Source organism: Ovis canadensis, chromosome 10 (assembly GCF_042477335.2).
Source record: "Ovis canadensis isolate MfBH-ARS-UI-01 breed Bighorn chromosome 10, ARS-UI_OviCan_v2, whole genome shotgun sequence".
NCBI lineage: Eukaryota > Metazoa > Chordata > Mammalia > Artiodactyla > Bovidae > Ovis > Ovis canadensis.
The window spans coordinates 86230324-86250838 of NC_091254.1; the positions used below are offsets into that span (position 1 = coordinate 86230324).

The window sequence follows — 20515 nt, forward strand, 5'->3', positions numbered from 1 at the left end:
ATATCTTCTGCTTCTGTTAGGTCCATACCATTTCTGTCCTTTATCGAGCCCATCTTTGCATGAAATGTTCCCTTGGTATCTCTAATTTTCTTGAAGAGATCTCTAGTCTTTCCCATTCTATTGTTTTCCTCTTTTTCTTTGCACTGATCGCTGAGGAAGGCTTTCTTATCTCTCCTTGCTATTCTTTGGAACTCTGCATTCAAATCGGTATCTTTCCTTTTTGGCTATTGAATGGAAGAGCTAGAATCTGACCCAGCTCATGTCAGTTCAGAGACGTCTGCTTTTTCACATCATACTGCCTCTAGTTTCCATGCTTATCCATGGTGTTATGCTGCCTCTCAATTGAGGAAGTTTAGAAGTAAGAATTTCTTGAAGAGTGAGCAATGGATGAAGGTGTAAAGGGGCATGTAAACAGAGACCCTGACCAGAGTGTGCCTCTGTCTTCACCAGAAAAGCAAGGTCACGAAAGAAACAGGCACACCCTGGCTGGGTCTCTGGAATTTGTTCGGTTTTTTTTTTTTTTCTTCAGAGTATTTTTTTCCAGCTTTATTATTTATTGAAGGTTTTTCATGTTAATAAACTCACATACATTAGATGATAAGACTAGAAAAAATAGTAATTAACAGATTCATAATTAGCCATGTGCACATATGCATGTGGTCATTCTTCAGTGAAGTTCTAAAGCTCTTTTTTTTTTAGGGGATTATCAGTTTATTATTTATTTTTTTATTTTTTCAATTTACAATATTGTATTGGTTTTGCCATAAACCCTGTAGTTAGCACCCACTATATAGGAAGGGGCCTATAGACCTTGAGAAGTACAAGCTGGACCAAGGAACTATCTGAAAATGAACTGACCCCACACTGTCCACAACAGCTCCAGAGAAAAACCTAGATATATTTTTACTATTATCATTTTTTAAATTTGAACAAAATTTTTATTATTTTTTAAGCCCCCTATTAGTCCTTTAATTTTCATTTTTATAACCTACTCAGTTCAGTTCAGTCACTCAGTTGTGTCCGACTCTTTGCAACCCCATGAATCGCAGCACGCCAGGCCTCCCTGTTCATCATCAGCTCCCAGAGTTCACTCAGACTCATGTCCATCGAGTCAGTAATGCCACCCAGCCATCTCATCCTCTGTCGTCCCTTTCTTCTCCTGCCCCCAATTCCTCCCAGAATCAAAGTCTTTTCCAATGAATCAGGTCTTCGTATGAGGTGGCCAAAGTACTGGAGTTTCAGCTTTAGCATCATTCCCTCCAAAGAAATCCCAGGGTTGATCTCCTTCAGAATGGACTGGTTGCTTCTCCTTGCAGTCCAAGGGACTCTCAAGAGTCTTCTCCAACACCACAGTTCAAAAGCATCAATTCTTCGGCGCTCAGCCTTCTTCACAGTCCAACTCTCACATCCATACATGACTACTGGAAAAACCATAGCCTTGACTAGATGGACCTTACTCAGCAAATTAATGTCTCTGCTTTTGAATATACTATCTATGTTGGTCATAACTTTTCTTCCAAGGAGTAAGCGTCTTTTAATTTCATGGCTGCAATCACCATCTACCTTGCCAAAAAAAAAAAAAAAAGACCCTATTTTTAAAGCAAACTTCATATATATATATATTTTTTTTTAATAATTTTTGTGACTCTTTTTTCTTTAATATTGTATTTTTGAGAATCTAACTTCTACTCTAGATTTTTAATCTTTGCTTTTTGGTATTTGTTATCAACTTTGTATCTTTAAGAACCCCATCTTCAGTATCCATTTTTACTTGGGAGAGAGATCACTGGTCTCTGGAATTTGATCTGAGTGTCAGGAACTGGAAGTGATTAAGGTAAAGAGGAAATGCCTGAAATCTGTTAACTCCACACCCTACCTTCCATGGAATCTAGGGTTATGCAGAAACAGATCTGAACTTGAGCCGCAAATGCAGAGATGAGCTGTTTGACCCCCTCCGGTCTCAGTTTCTCCTACTATAAAATGAAGATAGGAACATCAAGGACACTGATAAAGAATTAATAAATCATATTCCTGTTTATGTGTGTGCATGTGCACGTGTGAGAGATACAAAAATGATTTGCACATGGACTCTGAATAAATAGAAGCTATTGTCTCACTGTTTCACATTTGTTTCCCCTCTTCTTTTCTTATGCAGTCTATGCACCATTTAATAAAAATCTAGCTCATTCCTCCTAACTTCACATCATTTCTGCAAAAGCACAATCTCTCATTAACACAAGCCCAGGAGAAAGAAATAGCAGCCATTAAATGAATAATTCTGTTTTGTCCATATTATCATAAAACGCTGCTCACCTGATACCATCTATGATGTTCAAGCCATCGTTCAAGCAGAATTATTATTTCGTCACAAAGAGAGTTTGGAGCCTTTAACACCAAACCTTTGAAAGTCTGTCCCAGCCTTTTCCTCACAGTATAAAAGAATAGTCAGATGTCCAGACTGCCCTGAAGAGACCAGGGGGAGCCCTTTGAAACTGTTTTTCACTGATGTTTATAACCCAAGAGAATAACAAACTATTTACCAGTATTTACATTTTTCTTTCTTCCTGCCAAATTATATTTTATCAGATAAGTTTAGTTTTCCTCATTCATTCACTAATTTCATCTAATCCTTATATAGAGTTAAACATTTCACTTTGCCATTTTCTGTGAAAATTGATGCACTTTCTGAAAACAATCTCTTCTCCAACAAAATGATGCAGTATTAAGAAGAAACATAAGTATTCTATTTTCTTTAAATAATAAATTATAAATCAAAAATGAAGTAAAGAGGGAAACCTACAGACTGAAAGGGATCGAGGAGGCAACAACTAAGCACAATGGACAGACTTTGTGTGGAATCTGATTCCAACACCAGTGAACAAGATTTCTCAGTGAGATGTCTAACAACCTGTAAACTCAGATTAGAAGATTGATAACATTCAGGGTTATCTTTCAGGTGAAATAATGTGGTGATTTTTTTCCCAAAGAGAAAAGATTTTTTCTCTTAGAGGAAATTAATGAAATGTTGACAGACGAACTAATATGATGTCTAGGATCTGCTCCAGAATAATCTAGGTTGAGGGTGGGGCAGGTAGAAGGCCCGGGTAGAGATGCAGCAAGACCAGCCACCAGCTAATCCTGGCTGAAGCTGGGGGTGGTACATGAGGGTTCATTACACTTTGCTTACTATTTTAGAAATTTCTGTAATTGTTGAAAGTGAATGAAACTTCACAGAATGGACTGATCCCTCAAGGGGGAAAAAAAAAAAAGGCATTCTGTGAGTCTTATCACATCAGGATTAAAACAGCAATATACCTGCATATATATATATATATATATATATATATATATATATATATATATACACACACACACACACTGTGTATAACACTATATACCTGCATATTTACCTGGAAGATCAGCTTCAAATAATCAGCAACAATCAAAGATTTTTCAAATTAAATAAATAAATAAATAAAAACTCTCAACAAATCTTGTAAGTTAAACCAATACTATCATTATTTAAAATTCAAGTATATCCAACTTAGGAGTCATTACTCACCTCTTCCAAAGCACAAGCCTTTATTACTTTTTCATATCGTTCTTCCTCATATTTCTTCCCAAATAAAATGTTACTCCTCACAGTTCCTGAGAACACCCAAGGCTGCTGAGAAACATACACGATCCTTCCATGCACGCTGACCTGTCCCTGGCTCGGGGGCAGCTCCCCCAGCAGAGCATGTAACAGTGACGACTGAAACAGACGGCGACACACACATGTGAACAGACAGCACTCAGGACTGAACAATGCCGCAGCACAGCTGACCCCACCCTGGCACTTGATACATGATAGAACGCTTGTGTTTAGAACAGGATAAAGTATAGTTCTGGCTGCTGCTGCTGCTAAGTCGCTTCAGTCGTGTCCGACTCTGTGTGACCCCATAGACGGCAGCCCACCAGGCTCCCCCGTCCCTGGGATTCTCCAGGCAAGAACACGGGAGTGGGTTGCCATTTCCTTCTCCAATGCATGAAAGTGAAGTCGCTCAGTCGTGTCCAACTCTTAGCGACCCCATGGAGTGCAGCCCACCAGGCTCCTCCGTCCAGGGGATTTTCCAGGCAAAAGTATTGGGGTGAGGTGCCATTGCCTTCTCCAGTTGCAACCAAAAAGTTGAAAATAACACTGTTGGTCAACATAAACCCACAGTTGACAAGAAATACTAATAAAATGCTGTAACAATCTACTGTGCCCAAGAATTTCCCCCAAATGAAGCGCTATACTCAACAAAGACTAAATAAGAATGTTTAACATTCTTAACTAGCAGAGCAGCCCAGCAGGATGTGTATTTCTTGCATCTGATGCTTATGCAGCTATCCCTACATCTGGGTATCCTTCACTTGACAAATACTTGTTCTTAAAAAGCTACATGTGAAAACTATATCCAAAGATGATTATTAAGAGAACTCTGAAGTGAGTTGTGTCCAAAGAGCAAAAGTCCATCACAGAAGAAATCATCAACCTCTGGTGTACACACTTACGTTTAGATTTCTGTATTTTGTTGTACAAAACACAAGAGACTAAGTGCATGTACACATGTCCTTCAAATCTTGTTCACCACACAGATGCGGTGTGTCTGTGTCCCCACATCACAGTGCTAGGGCACTGGGCTAAAATAATCTGCCTGCATATCTGTCTCACTCCAGAACCTGGTTGTCTCTGGATGGCAGAAGTGTCAGGGTCTTGCTCACACCTCTTCCTTTAGCTCCAGCACATGGCTGCACATTCACTACATGTGCACTGAGAGGATCAAGTCAAGTCATGTGAGAAAACGCTCAAAGCTTCCTGGAAGAGCCTTCACAACCTCCAGACTTCCTGGAGGGACCACCATCACAAAAAGAAGTCCCCACTGTCTCATTCTGTCCTGAATAGATGTCACATAAATAATTTCCTTCACTGAGATGTCCAAACTGCCGACAAGCTGTTCCCAACTGTGCAGCATGAAACACCAAGAAGGAAACACAGTGTGCATTTACCCAGATTCATGTGGCCATGAAACCTCCTTGCAAAACGAATGTCCCATGGAACACACCTAGAGGAAAGCTATTCTAGATTTGTCCAGTTCAAACTGTGTTATACTCAGCTTCAGGCTCAACTCTTAAGAATTTTTAAAATATTTATTTATTTATTTTTGGCTGCATCGGGTCATAGTTGCAATACTTTCATTGCAGCACACAGGTTTAGTTGCTCCAAGGCATATGGGATCTTAGTTCCCCAACCCATGTCCCCTGCATTGGAGGGCAGATTCTTAACCACTGGACCACCAGGGAAGTCCCTCAACTCTGAGAATTTAACAGGGGCTGTGGCGTTGCAGCAAGCTGACCAAGGTATCATGACTTACCTTTCCTGCTCCCACAGGTCCAACCACAGCTAACAGTTCACCAGGTCTGACAGTAAATGAAAGGCCTTGTAGGGTTGGGATTTCTGAATCCTGAAAATTAAAGTTTATAAATATCTGCCCATTTCAATAAAGTGACACACATTACTTCATAAAGTGGAGAAAAAAACAAAATAGTCATTGATATGCTAAACACTGCCCACATTTTTTTCCTTCCTATTTTAAGATAATCTGTTCTACAGGACTTTTCATCCAATCTTTTCTCTTCCAGGGTCTGAAACAACTTCAGTCGCCTTTAGAAGGCTCCTTTTACCAGCTATCCATATGGACACAGTATTAGATAGCCACAGAATTTAGCAGTTGAAATGACAAGCTGAAATTTGAAATGCAAATTTTATGATGTATACCAACTTATTAAAATAATATACGTAATAGAATAGTCAGTATAGGAAGTTTTTAATCATTTATGTTTTCATTATGACCCTTGGTTTTAACTATTTCATTAATCTCCATGATATGGCAGCTTAAGTACATGATGAGCCTGGCCCTCTACTGATAAATTGAAACCTCCACTATCTCTCCATTTTCATTTGATAAAGAATGAATCTCAGTAATGCTAAGGAAACAGATCACTTTGTATGAGGAAGTATTTCTTGGCAAATTAACTCTTATAAATACCAATCAAAGCTCTAACTTCACAAGAGCTCTAATTTAATACCAACAATGACAACAAAAAAATAGGGAATTAACAAATTAATTATGACTTTGTGGGTCAGAGTGATAAGACCTCAATTTTAATACATGTTACATGCATTACCTGTCCTGGCTAAACAGGGGCCATAAAATACTTCTGCTGTAAGAAAGCAAAAAACATGGAGGTACATGCAACAGCACACAATCCAATGTGAGGGAGAAGTCATGCCAATTACAGGTCATATTCCTGAGAGACTTAAGGGTGTGTGTAGGTATTTACATGTTCTTAGTGTTAAGAAAATTGTCAGTAACTGATAATTTTTGTTTTTAAAGAGAGGTTACAGTTGATCAGTAAAATGCCCAAAAACTAAAAGTACAACGTCTGGATAAACTATTGGGATAATCTTCAAAATGAAAAAATTTCTCTGGGAAGAACTGAATTATAAAACATTAACTTTTTTTTCTTTTTTTCCTTTTTTTTTTTTTTAGAAAATTTTTGCCATGGGTGTACATGTGTCCCCCATCCTGAACCCCCCTCCAACCTCCCTCCCCATCCCATCCTTCTGGGTTGTCCCAGTACACCTGCTTTGAATGCCCTGTTTGATGCATAGAACTTTGACTGGTCATCTATTTCACATATGGTAACATATATGTTTCAATACTATTCTCTCAAATCATCCCACCCTTACCTTCTCCCACAGAGTCCCAAAGTCTGTTCTTTATATCTGTGTCTCTTTTGCTGTCTTGCATATAAGGTCATTGTTACCATCTTTCTAAATTCCATGTATATGTGTTAATATACTGTATTGGTATTTCTCTTTCTGACTTACTTCACTCTGTATAATAGGCTCCGGTTTCATCTACCTCATTAGAACTGATTCAAATGTGTTCTTTTTATGGCTGAGTAATATTCCATTGTGTATATGTACCACAACTTCTTTATCCCTTCATCTGTCAATAGATATCTAGGTTGCTTCCATGTCCTGCCTATTGTAAACAGTGCTGCAACGAGCAATGAGATACATGTATCATTTTCAATTTTGCTTTCCTTAGGGTATATGCCTCAGAGTGGGATTGTTGGGTCATATGGCCAGTACTCTTGCCTGGAAACTCCCATGGACGGAGGAGCCTGGTTGGCTGCAGTCCATGGGATCGCTAAGAGTTGGACACGACGGAGCAACTTCACTTTGACTTTTCACTCTCATGCATTGGAAAAAGAAGTGGAAACCCACTCCAGTTTTCTTGCCTGGAGAATCCCAGGGACAACAGAGGCTGGTGGGCTGCCATCTATGGGGTCGCACAGAGTCGGACGTGACTGGAGCGACTTAGCAGCAGCAGCAGCAGCAGCAGCATGATGCCTTTATTCCTAACTTTTTAAGGAATCTCCATAGCGTCTTCCATAGTGGCTGTATCAATTTACATTCCCACCAACAGTGCAAGAGTGTTCCCTTTTCTACATATCCTCTCCAGTATTTATTGTTGGTAGACTTTTTGATGATGGCCATTCTGATCAGTGTGAGGTGATATCCCATTGTCGTTTTGATTTGCATTTCTAAGCTCAACATTCAGAAAACGAAGATCATGGCATCTGGTCCCATCACTTCATGGCAAATAGATGGGGAAACAGTGGAAATAGTGTCAGACTTTATTTTGGGGGGCTCCAAAATCACTGCAGATGGTGACTGCAGCCATGAAACTAAAAGACACTTACTCCTTGGAAGAAAAGTTATGACCAACCTAGATAGCATATTCAAAAGCAGAGACATTATCTTGCCAACAAAGGTCTGTCTAGTCAAGGCTATGGTTTTTCCAGTGGTTATGTATGGATGTGAGAGTTGGACTGTGAAGAAAGCTGAGCACCAAAGAATTGATGCTTTTGAACTGCGGTGTTGGAGAAGACTCTTTGAGAGTCCCTTGAACCGCAAGGAGATCCAACCAGTCCATTCTGAAGGAGATCAGCCCTGGGATTTCCTTGGAGGGAATGATGCTGAAGCTGAAACTCCAGTACTTTGGCCACCTCACGTGAAGAGTTGACTCATTGAAAAGACTCTGATGCTGGGAAGGATTGGGGGCAGGAGGAGAAGGGGACGTCAGAGGATGGGAAGGCTGGATGGCATTCCTAACTCGATGGACGTGAGTCTGAGTGAACTCAGAGTTGGTGATGGACAGGGAGGCCTGGCGTGCTGCGATTCATGGGGTCGCAAAGAATCGGACATGACTGAGCGACTGAACTGAATAATGAGTGATGTTGAGCATCTTTTCATGTGTTTGTATGTCTTCTTTGGAGAAATGTCTGTTTAGGTCTTTTTCCCACTCTTTTATTGGGTTGTTTGTTTTTCTGGCACTGAGTTGTATGAGCTGTTCATATATTTTTGAAAGTAATCCCTTGTTAGTTGTTTCATTTGCTATTATTTTCTCCCATTCTGAAGATTATCTTTAAATCTTGCTTATAGTTTCCTTTGAAATACAAAAGCTTTTAAGTTTAATCAGGTCCCACTTGTTTACTTTTGTTTTTATTTGTGTTACTCTAGGAGGTGGTCATTGAGGATCATGCTTTGATTTATCTCATTGAGTGTTCTGTCTATGTTTTCCTCTAAGAGTTTTATAGTTTCTGGTCTTACATTTAGGTCTTTAGTCCATTTTGAGTTTATCTTTGTGTATGGTGTTAAGAAGTATTCTAATTTCATTCTTTTACAATGTAGTTGTCAAGTTTTCCCAACACCATTTATTGAAGAGGCTGTCTTTTCCCCATTATATATTCTTGCCTCCTTTGTCAAAAATAAAGTACCCATAGGTGCGTGGGTTTATTTGTGGGCTTTCTATCTTGTTTCATTGGTCTATATTTCTGTTCTTGTTTCAGTACCATACTGTCCTGATGACTGTAGCTTTGCAGTATAATCTGAAATCAGGAAAGTTGATTCCTTCAGCTCCATTCTTCTTTCTCAGGACTGCTTTGGCTATTTTGGATCTTTTGTGTTTCCATAAGGATTGTGAAACTTTTGTTCTAGCTCCATGAAAAATGCCATTAGTAACTTGATAGGGATCACATTGAATCTTTGGTAGTATAGTCATTTTCACAATATTGATTCTTCTTACCCAGGAACATGGAATATCTCTTCATCTGTTTATGTTGTCTTGAATATAAACATACTAAAAAATATCCTAAAATATGTCTAAAACATTAACATACCAAAACAATGACAATAATTTTTCATCACTAAAAAGGAGACTTGGCTATTATAGGAATACAAATCTATCAATAAGAAGCTAGATTTTTAAACATGAGAAAATTTTTTAAGCTTCTCCACTCTCTTCTTGTCTGATACTGAGAGTTCTATCTTACTACTTTCACTCAGTTATGACAACAACATAATGAGCCACATACATTCAGCTTCCTGTCCCCACACCTCACAGTTTCCCAGGGCCAGACACTGAGCTCCCTCCCTGTTCAGGCTTCAGAATCTGGCATTGCTCTGCCACTTTGTCTCTCCAGTCCTGTAAATTCAAACATTACAAACATATGTACTTTAAGTTCAAGATGTGCTAATATGTTGAAAGCTCTATTGAAAAAGAAATAGAGAACATTTCAAATGTCTTAGGCTGATTTTACATGTAATCTCTATTAGCTGCAAATTTTATCTGATTTTGAGAATTTTTATAACATACTTTCAGGAAATGTGCAAGTCACACTTTACACCATGGGTAAAATCTCAAAATTCTCCAATAAATCTATGTCACAGTTATCTATTAGCAATCATGATCTAGGAATGGAGGACTTCTTACCTTATCCCAAAAAGCAGTAAAATCTTTCATGTGCACGATTGTTTTATCACCTGATGGCAGTTGAGTGTTGAGCTGTGATATCTCATCAAGTAACAAAAAGTTCTACGAAAAAAAGGAAAAACATAGACAGTTTAGTCTGCAGGATGAAACACAAACAAAAATAATTGCTTCCCTGGAATTTGCAGTAAAAATCTATACAACCTACAAATTGTTTTGCCATTTGTACTTGAAGTGTTGGCTCACATCAGAACAAACTAATATATAGGATAATATATACTCATTATAGCATATAGTATGTACATTCATAATATAGTACATATAGTATACAGAGTTCTTTATATAAGGGAATGTGTGTGTGTGTGTGTGTGTGTGTGTGTAATGTGTGTATATGCATGTGTATATATGATATAAATAGAGAGGGTGCCTTGCCATGAGTCTTTCTGCAACTTTCTCAACATTTCTCAATGTACAAGTTTTTCCCTAAGGAGAAAATATAGCTCCAAAATCTAACACATTTAGAACCGGGACATTTATACTGCTTTAGCCTTGTGTTACCAGCAATAAACATGGGAGCTGATAGGAAATTATTCCATACATATTTACTGAATCCCACTATGCACCAAGCACCATGTGACACTGCTAGGAACATAGAGAGGAAGGCCATTCCCAGGCCTTCTTCAATCAGGTGGCACAAGACAGGCTGGAAACACAAGACAGGCTGGAAACACAAGACCTGCAGCAGAGATGCTGAATGAAAACTCTGGCTCTACTGTGTGTCATGACCCTCACGTGAGCACTCAAGACCACTCTGCTTTTCTCATGTGTGTTAAATCAATATCACTGCTTTTCACTAACTATCACTTGTTATCATTCTAAAAAGAAAATGTTCTTATTAAAATTCTACCTCTTAAAAATACTTCACAAGCATCTTTTCACTATCACTTATCTCTTCTCTTTAGTCAGTGCCTTCTCTCCGGCTCAACAGGAATGGCTACATCTTCCACTTCTTGCTATTTTCACAGCACTTAGCAGTCATTCAATGTGATTTAGCTGAATAATACCAAGTCCTGTGAACCACTACAAAGCTACCATAAACATATACCAGAAAACTCTCTCTTGCCCTACAAGTGATAGATGTATTAATAACTCAGTGAAAGAAACTACAGTGTTAGAGAAATTGAGTAAACAACTGAGACCACCTCCATTGCCCACACCCCAGGAACTATGAATGTATGGCAGAGACTGCTGACTATCCTCAAAATCTGCTCTCATTCTTCTGTGGTAACAAACCCTGGATTTTGGCTGCATGTGGCAGTTTGGAAGGAGGGCCTCTCTCTCCAGCCTCACAAGCAGATAGGCACAGCCATGTGGCTAAATCGAGGTCAGTGGAGAGTGACAGCAACCAGGACCTTTCTCCACCCCCACGGTCTGGGCCTTGGAGGCTGCCAGCGGGGTCAAGGTCACATGCATTGGAGTAACATAATAAGAGAAAGAGTCTGGGTCCCAACATGATGGAGGTTCACACTAGCCATGGGACTTGTTATGGGGAGAGCAGTAACACCACAAAAAAGATCTGTCCTAACCCCAGTTAGCTCAAAATGTGACTCTATTTGGAAATAGGGTTGTTATAGGTGTAATCCATTAAGGTGAAATCACAGTGGAGTAGGGTGGGCCCTGAATCCGACATGATTAGTGCCCTTATAAGGAGAGAGGCAGAGACAGACACACCAGCAAAAAACAGCCAGATGATGATGGAGACAGAGGCTGGAGTGATGGCAGTTACAACCCTAGGAAAAACAAGGTTTGTCTGAAACCATTTAAGTTAACAGAGCTGACAAAGGAGTCCCCCTTACAGTATTTAGAGAGATTGCGGCCCTGCTGACACCTTGATTTCAGACTTTCAGCCTCCAGGTCTGTGAAACAATATACTTCTGTGATTTTAGGTCTTGTGGTTTGTGTTACTTTGTAAAGGCAGCCCCAGGATGAGAATATAGAGCCTTACAAGGACTCTTGCATGAGAGAAAAGCAAACTATCCTTGTAAGCAGCTTTAATATGGGCAATTCTAGGACCCAGAGGCAAACCAAATCCCTACTAACACAGGGGCAACTGATAAAAGCTTCTGGGGATGTTTGAGAAAGAAAACATTTGAATAGGAACCTACTCCCCTAAAATCATAAACATCCTTCAAGTCCTTGACATTCTCATCTATCACACCACAGAGCTACAAGTGTGATTGCAATCTTCCTCTTCAAAAGAACAATTGGCAAAAACTGATCATGAAAACCTGCTTCTGTGGGAAATAAAAGCAGTACCCTTGCATTTCTCTCAAAGACCAGCAGCCAGGAGATAAGATCCTCTCGTTTCCTCCTCCTCTCATCCAGGCTCACTGAGAATCTAACATAGGACACAGCTACTCCTCCCTGGCCCGAGCCCGTGTCCAGCAGGAGGCAGGTTGGACGGATGGTGTTCTGAAGACTCCTCTGCAGGCTCTCAATCACCACAGCCTGAATTCTCTCTCCACATCACCTCTCCCATCATCAGTCACGTAGCAGCTCTTGTCTATTCTGCCACAGCTCATTCATCTCCCAATTTTCCTTTTCTCTTGAAGCAACATAATTTCAGAGTCTAACTTACTATTAATCATTTCAAATACTGATACAATGTTTTTGGGGTTTTTCCCTAGTTCCTTCCCTAGACCCTCCCACAACAACACTCCTTCCTAACCTCTTTACAATATCTCTGGGAATGTTCACCATACTTAATATCCCCCAGTGATCCATAAGCACCTAGGTCCACACTCCCCAGGTAGCCTCTGCCTGGACACCCTGAGCACTAACCCACCCACCCTTCCAGTCCATCTCAAAAGCTAGTCCTCCTGGGAACCTGTCAGGACATCATCAGCTGGCACTGTCCTTCCTACCCCTGAATCCCATGAGGGATTCTCCTATATGTCACACAGGAGATATAGACACTACATCACTCACACACTTACAGACACTAGTTTCAACTCCAACAGAGACCAAGCCTTGTACAGAGTCAGCAAATCATGGGTAAGGGAAGGAATAGATTACAGGGCTCTTCAAATCCATCCAACCTGCATTGCTACAGCTTTACATAGACTGAGCTAACACAGCAACAAGCAAAAAGTTGTTGCATATATTGTACATGCATATATTGTACATCTTCTCTAGACAGAATCAAATGCCAATTTCAGCTTAATTATGTTACCAAGACAAAAGCTCAATATTCAGTGTGCGCATGTGTTCAGTTCAGTTGCTCAGTCATGTCCAACTCTTTGCGACCCCATGGACTACAGCATGCCAGGCTTCCCTGTCCATCACCAACTCCTGGAGCTTGCTCAAACTCATGTCCATCGAGTCAGTGATACCAGACACCATCAGTGTGTACATAGTAGGACAGAAATTCCCAGCACTTCTCCACAAATAATAGGTTTGAGTGAGGGAATATGTCACAATCTTCCAGGGGTTAAATGAGATTCCAACACATAACCAGCTTGTAAAGGTGTCAGAAGTGCTGGCTGGATTTTTTTCTAGGGCTCAGGATGATTAAAAAAAAAAAAAAAAAAGCTGAAAATAAATTACAGATGATGTGCAGACCCAGAACAGATCGTGTGGGAAAATACCAAAGTCAGAACTTCAGCCAAAAAGATTGACTTCCCAGTGGCTGGTGGGGGAAAATCTAAGCCGTTTTATGAATAATAAAACTTCAGAGACACATTTTACTGGATGTGAAAGTCACTGAAGACTTATAGTGCTCTCAAGATATTTACAATCCTATTGGAGTCATTCAAAGAAAAGAGCTTCAGTCCATTTTCCTTATTAAGATAAAATAGAGGGACTTCTGGGGCCTATAAAGTCACAGTAAATTATTCATACTTTGTACATGGGAAAATGACATAGCAAAGCACATGTAAACAAGAAGACACAACACTATGAAGAACATGCGTAGGTCTGCCCTTGGGGATGGACTACCGCACCCCCTCCAAGGTGGGCAGGGGTAGTGGGTTTCCTTCCTGGGGCTGCCAGGCATGACCTGAGCAGAAATTCTGGATGATGAACCATCTAGTCTACTGAACCCCAGGCTGCAGGAGGCTGTGAGGCAGCAGGGCTCAACACCACACTGTGTTCCAAACTCTGCATGCCCACCACTACCCCAGCCCATCTGTGGTCAAATCTTGCCCAGTTCTGACCACTTGGTAAGTAAACTCAGCTGACCTTTTTTTCCACTCCTGCGGCCCTTTTCACCTTCTAGTTGGGCATCGTCACATCTAAGTGAGAGGCAGGGAAAGGAAGAAAATGATTATCCGATAATTGCTGCTACCTGTTAGATAACAGGACAGGAAGTTGAATCTGGCCAATGGCTGCTCAGTGAGGTGGGTCTTACAGAAAACACTGAGTATTTCAAAATGCTCTCCAAAACCACGTCCAGGCCAGTCATCTCCTCAGATTTGGTTCTCTCATAGCATTCCTTATTATAGTGAATCCAGGTGATTTTACAGCCTGAAAAAGCAAAGCAGCCTGACATCCACCTCTCCTCTCCCTGCTCCTAATACCCAACTCAAAATGTGCCCCTGAGCGGCTCTCAAATCTGGCCAAGTCTCTCTATTTCACCCTCAACCAAACCACATCATCTCGTCCCTGGATCATGTTCTGCATTAGCCTCCTGACACACTCATCTTCCTGTCTCTGCTCTGGGTCCCTAACCTACCTCACTGCCCTTTTCCCCAGGCTGCAGCCAGGCTGACTTTTGAGATGATAAAAACCTTAATGTTTCCTGTAGGATCCTGTATGGGCCCCTGCTCAGGCCTCCAGCTCTCTACTCTGCAGCCTCAGACATTTCTGGTTCCTCAACTGCACGGATCCCCCTTCTTATCCACAAAAGGCCTTTGTCACATGACCATCCCCAGGGAAATGTGAAGCATCAGCCTCCCATCAAGTAACTTGCTTAGCCTTCCCTGCTCAAACTCTTAACACAACCTCCAAAACTACACCAGTGACTCTGCCAAAGCAACTCATGGCCCCTCAGACTTTTCCCTCCGAGAACTATTGACACAGAAATGCACACCAGGTATCACTGTTTGATGCTTTATTAACCCCCCACTTGATGAAACATAAATTGCATGTAGGAAGGACTTCTCTGCAGTTGCTTACCTGCCACTGTATATACTCATCTGTACCACACTGAAGGCTGCACCAGACTTGTTATTCTGTGGAATGACTGGATGAATAAATTCAAATTTGACCCCCAAAAGTCAAACATAAATCAAGACAGCTTTTTCCTCTCAACTGATTTTAGTTTTTAAATGGTCCTGTTATCTTTTGCATTTGCTAAGGTATCTTTTAGATTTCTTTCTACAACTAGGGCAATGTTTCCCAAACATGATTTATTTTCAGGGACACAGGGACACTTATTAAAGACATAGGTAAGTTGGACCCCAGCAAAGGAATAGTGAATCAGAGACTCCAAGATGTGATAATTTAGTTTTAATAAGCACACCAGGTGATCCTCATGAACTAGAGACCTACATTCTTTATAGGGTAGTAAAACTAAATGGGTTGAAGAAGTTTCTATTAACAGGATCTAAAAGAAAAAAAAATACTTTCAAGATTACTTCAACACACCATGGAGCAGTTTCCAACACAAACAATCTCACCACTCTTATTCTCAGCTATTTGCCATGCCTTCACTGCAAACTACCATCAACAGATCTCTAAATTCCAAGACCACCTTCTGGCCATGAAGAGAAAATTTAGATGTTTTTCCAAAATCAAAGGTGTGTCCTTCATCAGGACACAAAGCAGCCTGACAAAGTCAGCACCAGGAAAATTCAATGTTCTCCCCAGGCCATAATTTTAATGTTACTGCACACACCTACACAGAAAGAAGTCTCAGGCCTTAGACATTGAGTTCATTTTAGTAGAAAAGAAATAAAAATCCACCCAAGTATTTGAGCACAATTCTCTGAAAACCTTCTACAGGACCCCTTTCCCACTACACTCTCTGGTGCATCACATTATCCATCAGAGAATCCCAGTTATCACTGTCTCCACTTCAACCATGCTTAATGGTTAGGTATTTGCAGGATCCCAGACATGATGGAGCTGGAAGGTCCCTTCAGTTACACATTTTCTGAGCATTTGCTATTTCTGAGCACTACGAAAATGAAGAAGACACTGTCTGCAAGAAGTCTGGAGTTCAGGGAAGGAAAGAAATCCATGAACACACAGCTTAGTGAGGACAAAGTCACATCCAGGAGCTCAAAGGAAGATATGGAGATTCAATAGGGTGTGATAGTTAATTTTATTAACCAGACACTTGGCAGGTCAGCCCCCAGACACTTGCTCAAACACATATTACAGTGAAAGCATTTTTAGATGAGATTGACATTTAAATCAGTAGAGTCTGGGTAAATAAGATTATCCTCCATTACGTGGGTGGGCCTCAGCCAGTTAGTCAAAGGTCTTAAGAGAAACTAGACTGACCAACTCCAAAGAGGAGGGAATTCTGTCTCAAGAGCAACTTCAGACCAGAGATGAATTTTAGCATAAAGCCTCATGGTATAAATCTTCTTTTATGATGGCCATCAAGACAGACTAATTGTGTTAAACAAGTAAGAGTGTTTATAGTTTACTACAAGGCCCAGAAGCCAGGCCAGCAGGAGCTACATGAACACCTGGCTGTGCAGGGCACAGATAGCTCCTCTCTTTAGAGAGCAGGTCCACCAAGTGCACTTGGGCTGGGTTCAGATACACAGATGGATGCACAAAACAAGCAGAAGATTCAGACCTATCCCCACACTGGATAAGATTCAGCTCCCCTGATTTGACACTCCCATCAAGGCACAATGTTCCAGGAATGCCTATCTCCAATCTGCTCCCTCCTCTGCATTTCTCCAGCTTCTAGTGCAGACTGACCCACCCTGGGCCTTTGTAGGGACCCAGTCATTTTGTGTAACTGTTGTCTCAGTCAATCCAGCATTTATTTGATACCCATGATGTGTCCAGCATGGACCAGGCACTACGCTAAAGAAGCACTACAGACAGTCTGCTGTCAAGGGCTCAGAACACTCCCAGGGAGTCAGCATCAACCCCACCTGACACGAGGCTGGCTGTGCACATAGATGGAAACCCCAGATCAATGTTAACAAAAGTGCTGGGAGAGGGTCATAGGGCTGCTGGAGGCTCAGAAGCATTTACTTAAATCAAGAACAGAAGAGAAAGCAATCCAAGAGGCTGAACAGAGTGAGCCAAGACCTCAAAGTAGGGATGGATATGGCAAGTCACAGGCAAGCCCCTTTCCTCCTCCCCATCCCAGTCCCCATGTGCTGAGAAACAGAGAGACCAGTGGAGCCCAGAGTTTAAAACTTGATTCTTCAAAAAACGGGGACTTCAAAGGTCTTCAGAGTAAGAAAAGATGATAAAAACCATACTTAATGAGAGAGTCCACATGACAGAAGGTACAGAGAAAGCAATGTAACAATGGTTAAGAAATCAGGCTTTGGTCAGAATCCTATTTCTGTCATTTGCAAGCTGTGTGAGGATGGGTGAGCTATTTCAACTGATACAGGAACCTGTTTCCTTATCTGTAAAGCAGCGACACTAATGTTTACCCACTCAATTGCTTTCCTGATTAAATGAGATGGCGTGATGCATAAAGGGTTTAAGAGGGCCCGGACCACAAGTAGATCACTGGTAGCCAAGATCAAAGACAGCAGCTGCAGCAGCAGTAATAACAAAACCACAATAGCACAACACACATATGAAGCTTCCAACTGGATAGGTTAATGTGTCACTAAGAATGTCACTACAGTCCAGGGATTTTCCTAAATGTCTATTTCAAGATGTGAAAGCCATGAAAAAGGAATTTTTTAACAAGTTGCATGGACCAAGCCTTATAAGTGTTGCTAGAAGCCCCCATCAGAAAGAATGACAAACTCAGGGAACCAGAACTGACCCCATATGACTGATGTGTTTTACGTGAAATGGTTTTTTATAGCATAGAAACTTCCATCACAAAAAAGATTGGCTTTTATGACAAGACCCAAAAATAAAATATAATCACATAGAGAACTATCTAACTTCACTAGGGATCTATTACTAGTTGCCTATCACTGTGGAGAAGTAGAAACAAGTCAGATTTTTCGTAAAGCCTAGACATTCAAGCTCATGCTCAGGCTGACTCACAAAACCAGTTTATTTAATTTTAGATTTATTCACAAACACATGAATAACTGATCACCTACTGTGTGCCAGACCCTTGTCTTGGTGATGTAAATTATTTGCCCAAGGCAATTTAGGAACAACCAGGGGAAAAAAAAACCCATAGTGAGTATGGTGGGAATCACAAATTTGAAGGGGAGAGTCCAGCTACAGACAGAATTAAGCAGTGAAAAGAGGCAGAGAGGAAAAGGTAGATCCAAAAGGCAAGCTCAGAAATTAACAAGCAAATCACTTATGCAGGAAAGAACCTGTTTACGACAGAGAACTAAGTAAATCTTCCTGCCCAAGGAGCAAGGAGCTCTCAGAAAGTTTTTCCCTTCCCAGCCCAGACAGGAATCCTGTTCACTCCAGGACGGTGCACAGTCACTATTTAGTCATTTGAGTTAGCACAGGAGAGGCAACCTGTTCGCTTCTCTTGTTTTTAGACATATTAATCACCCTGACATCATCATCACTTGTATGTAGAGAGTCCTGTGTTGTTGCTACTGCTGCCAATAAATGAGCAGGGAACTTAGGATATTTATAATATACTCTATCAAAGAAGAGAGGGGAGTATATAAGAGAGTTTGGAATGACTACCTGCTTTGGCACAGAGCTAAACCTCATCTAACTGGCACACAGTCACACCAAATAAAAGAAGGCATTTTATATAAAATACACCTACAACTTTAAAAAGTTATTTGTTCCCAAACCTTGATTCTTCGGATACTGACGATGGCCTCTGACACTTTCTCGATGGCCATGGGGAAGTAGAGGGTGCTTGTAAACCGCAGAGCCTCATACAGCGTCACCACCACAAACACTTGGCTGGCTGTAATCACCTTGTTGAAAGCCACATTGGTGGCGAAGGTGACAAAAATCATGATTTTGGTTACAGCAAAAAATGATGCCAAATTCATTCCTCTAAGGTAGGAACTTTGCAGAATCTTGGAAATTTCCTTCCTGGAAAAGAGAGTAGAAAATAGATTTTAAAACAATCACCTACATCCAAGGCATGAATTCCAGCGCCCTGTGTGAGTGGCCCCTTTTGAGGGAGTGGGCACAGATAAACTATCCCTCACATCATGGGGACGCTACACAGTGCACACCCGGAGGTCTGCCCCCAAACCAGGACCACACTCTGCAGCACCACTTCACTCTTCCAACTAGAAGAAGACTTAGAGTCACACTTTTTTAAACATTTTGGACCAATGAGACTAAGTTTGAACATTCATTCAACAAGCATTCAAAACCACAAGTCCTGGACCAGGCTCCTCACTGATGACAGAAAGACACAGCCCATCCCCTCCAGGAGCTCATGAACTTGTAGATGAAGAGAATAAGATACCCCAAAACTGTGACACACCAAGACATTAGACAGAAGCAGCCACACAGCCCCCACAGGCGCTCAGAGCAGAGATGTGTAACATGGAGCAGTGGAATGAGAGCAAGTTGCATGAATGTGGATCTTGAGAAGATAAGCTGGAGTCAGGGTTGGCAGAGGTCAGAGAATAAGCAAGATGAGAGTGTATTCCCATCAGAGGGAGGGCCCCACAAAGGTGCAAAGTAAGAAGTGACAGGGAGCTGCCAGAGAATTCTTAGTGTCCTGTGCTGGAGTAAAACACTCATCAGACATTTAAATGAAAGACGGAAAAGTATTCTACAAAGAAAAAGCAAAGAAAACAACATAGTGTTTTCATGGCTCTGTTTGGAATGAATAATAATGATTCGTAAAGTTTTGCCCAATACAGTTATATCCAATCTCTAAAATCTCACCATTTGTGCTACGTCAAACTATAGTTTTAGCTTTAATGTCATCATCTCAAATACTAGTACCTTCTGTGGAGAAGGAAATGGCAACCCACTCCAGTATTCTTGCCTGAAAAATCCCATGGACAGAGGAGCCTGGCAGGCTATATTACATGGGGTCATAAAGAGACGGACACAATTTAGAGACTAAATAATGACAACAAGCCCATCCTGTACCCTGCATTGACAACAGGCAAAAGCCACCTGCTTTAAGAGAAGAGAGAAAACCAGCTTCTGCCCAGGATCCTGAAATTGTAAAAAGCAGAGGACATCAGCTGGGGCAGAGAGAGGAAATTCCTCGCACACAAACACCACCAATATAGGACAGACAGACAGAAAATCCACTTGCTATCATCATCGGAAGAAAAGGCCTTGGACTTTTCAGCTAAAGACTTTCCAGCAATTACATACTCTGCTATCTGAAACATTTAGCCATCAACCATCATGTCTCTGTTGATGTTTCTGTATTGGGTAAGAAAATAAAACTTACCTTGTGGAGTTCTTTTGTAATTGATTTCCATACGTGACAAAACTTTATAGACAGTGAAAAAGCTAAGGAGTATTATTAGGTAAAAATCAATATAAAAGACAGGGAAAAAAATACTAACATCTTGAAA

At 40.9% G+C, this 20515-nt stretch overlaps 1 protein-coding gene across 11 annotated transcripts in view; it reads right to left on the reverse strand.

The window, feature by feature from the left end:
* LOC138446669 (ATP-binding cassette sub-family C member 4-like) overlaps positions 1 to 20515 on the reverse strand; it is a 217477-nt gene that overhangs the window by 154039 nt on the left and 42923 nt on the right. For all 11 annotated transcript variants that reach the window (XR_011259504.1, XR_011259500.1, XR_011259501.1 and 8 more), the window contains exons 8-11: positions 18803 to 19052; positions 9870 to 9971; positions 5397 to 5486; positions 3563 to 3754 (exon numbers count right to left, since the gene is read on the reverse strand). Coding sequence is in view for 4 of the 11 variants with exons in the window: in XM_069601897.1 (XP_069457998.1) it covers positions 3563 to 3754; positions 5397 to 5486; positions 9870 to 9971; positions 18803 to 19052 (634 nt within the window). In the remaining 7 variants the exon portion in view is untranslated. The remainder of the gene's footprint in view (positions 1 to 3562; positions 3755 to 5396; positions 5487 to 9869; positions 9972 to 18802; positions 19053 to 20515) is intronic.